The sequence below is a fragment of the Polistes dominula genome, unplaced genomic scaffold, assembly GCF_049000335.1.
Source record: "Polistes dominula isolate Pdom_NZ unplaced genomic scaffold, Pdom_raw_medaka contig_21, whole genome shotgun sequence".
NCBI classification, from domain to species: Eukaryota; Metazoa; Arthropoda; class Insecta; order Hymenoptera; family Vespidae; genus Polistes; species Polistes dominula.
Window position 1 is genome coordinate 917,428 of NW_028301061.1, and position 2,358 is coordinate 919,785.

Consider the following 2,358-nt stretch of genomic DNA (forward strand, 5'->3'; position numbering starts at 1 on the left):
CTCTAATAATATTTGGCGCTTCTTTTAAAATTTACCCTGAAGCTACTGTGGCGCCACCCATATCTAACCTCCATAGTATTTATATATTTTATAACAAAATATAATAATATATAAAATTAAAAAAGAAAAAATTTCTTTTCTTGAAGAGTATTCTATTATTAAATACTTTAATAATATAATTCATTTGTAATTTTTTATTCAATATAGTTTGACTTATTTCTAAAATATTAGATTGTTAAAAAATCTATCATTGTGTGAAATGCATTAATGATCAAATTGATTATTTAATAGTTCTGTAAATAAATAACTAATGATATTTTTTTATTGATACATTATAAACAAAACTATATAGATTTCTAAATAAGAATGATGAAATTGTAGTTTTCAATATGTTATCTGTAAATTAAATTTATCATTTCTTTTATATATTTAATTAACTCGTTTACCTCTAATTGAACAAAGTTTACATATTTTGCAATGTGAAAACTTGTTACTTCCATCATTGGAAAAGATATAAAAGTACAATTTGCAAATAAGTAGTCAGAAGTTAGAAAGTTATTTATTAATTAAAGGGTTAATATTTCAGATGCTCGGGATTCTAATAAATGTTCCATTGAACTAACATCTTTGCACCATCCGTCAAGTCGTTGAACCATACCAGCGATTTGACTACGATCTAATACTCGTGGTTGAACCCAAGTCATGTGAACGGTACCAGCAACTTGATCAATAGCACCACGTACTAATCCTTGAGCAAGAGCTTTCATAACTAATAATTCAACTTCTCCTAAAGGTAAACGAGTTTCCTGTGATATTTCAGTAAATGTCAATTGTCGATTATTTGCTTGTCGTTTAAAAGTCATTTCCATGAGACATAAAAGAGAAATTTTTTGTCTTAATTTTAATTCCTGTGCAGCTAAATCAGCAACTTTACTCCATTGGGGTTTTAATTTTTCTAGAGCAACAATGTCACCAGCATTGAATGCTTGAAGTAAATCTACCAACCATGAATTAGGTGTATCTTTTAAAGATTCTAAAACTGGATGGGCAAGTAATTCACCGAGATTGTAAACTCCTTCTCCTAACAGTGCAGCTAATCCAAGGAAAAATGCATGTTGTTCTTGTTCTTGTCTATCTAAGGTATTTAAATCGATACATCCCAAGTATCTACAGAATTAAATTAACATTGTATTGTAATGCGATACTATGAGATTTCAATAGGAAAATATAATATTTTAATTGACAAACCTTAATGCAGTACGATAATATTCTGCATGTTTTCCTTGTAATCTATACAATCTACTAGCAAGAAGATAAAATCTCCCATGAACAGTGGTAATTCCATCTGCATTATCGAGCATTACTTCAACATCTTCTATAATCTTCTTAGCTTGTTCTTGATTATTCAATTGGTCGAGTAAGATCTGTCCCGTTAGAACCTTACACAAAGCTACCGCTTCATTATTGCTTTTTACTTTGGATTCTGTTTTTTCTAAAAATTGAATAGCTTCTTGTTTATCTTGAAATTGTTGAATAACGTGTGCTATTATTTCAACCAACGATAATGGATTTATTCTAAAAAATTTGAAAACAAATAAAACGTCATAATTAATGAAAAACATAACACACAGAATTAAGGTTAAATATTTGTATAATAAATCAAAAATGCAAAAATTATATTCTTTAAACTTACTTGCTTTCAAACGTTGACAGAAAATTAACATACAACTGTATAAGATTGTCATTTTGTTGCAATAATGGATGTTTTACAAACGTTTCCAATTTGAGAGTTAGCTGATGCCAAAGCCTGCAAGTCACCGGGTCGTAAGAATCAATTCATTTTGTTATCTTATTTTAAACATAACAATAATATAAATAATTATCATTAAATTACTTTTTTTTGTATAGATTATCGAGTTCCGCCCATTCCTCGGCCAATTCCTTATCCGAAACATTTTGTTTTGATCTTAAAAATGTAGGAACATCCTTTTGTACAACGGTAGCCGCCATCTTTGATAATACTTCTGATGAATTCGAGATGACTTTCGAATCATCCACATGAACGATACTTCGATATATCGATGCAATTTGTAATAATTTCGAGTTATGTTTATATCGATATATTTTTCATTCGATATATTTTCGTTGCATATGGTTGCATATGTCAAAAGTTAAAAACAAAAAAACAGAGTTCAAAAGTAAACATTTGTCTGTAATAATAAAACAATTTAAACTATTTCATTATTATTAAATTATATAATTCATAATATGAATTATTGCTAAATCTATTTGATCAAATATTATTATTTATTATTATTATTATTATTAAAATGATTAATATCAATTCAATATAATAAC

General features: G+C 27.5%; 1 protein-coding gene across 1 annotated transcript; it reads right to left on the reverse strand.

Annotated features, from left to right (window-relative positions):
* Positions 1-300: 300 nt before the first annotated feature.
* On the reverse strand, positions 301-2,054 carry Rpn9 (regulatory particle non-ATPase 9). Its single transcript, XM_015326507.2, has 4 exons — positions 1,895-2,054; positions 1,694-1,807; positions 1,249-1,575; positions 301-1,167 (listed from the first exon to the last, which is right to left on the reverse strand). The coding sequence occupies exons 1-4, from the start codon at positions 2,008-2,010 to the stop codon at positions 567-569; spliced, it is 1,158 nt and encodes a 385-aa protein (XP_015181993.1). The 5' UTR covers positions 2,011-2,054; the 3' UTR covers positions 301-566.
* Between the last annotated feature and the right edge of the window lie 304 nt (positions 2,055-2,358).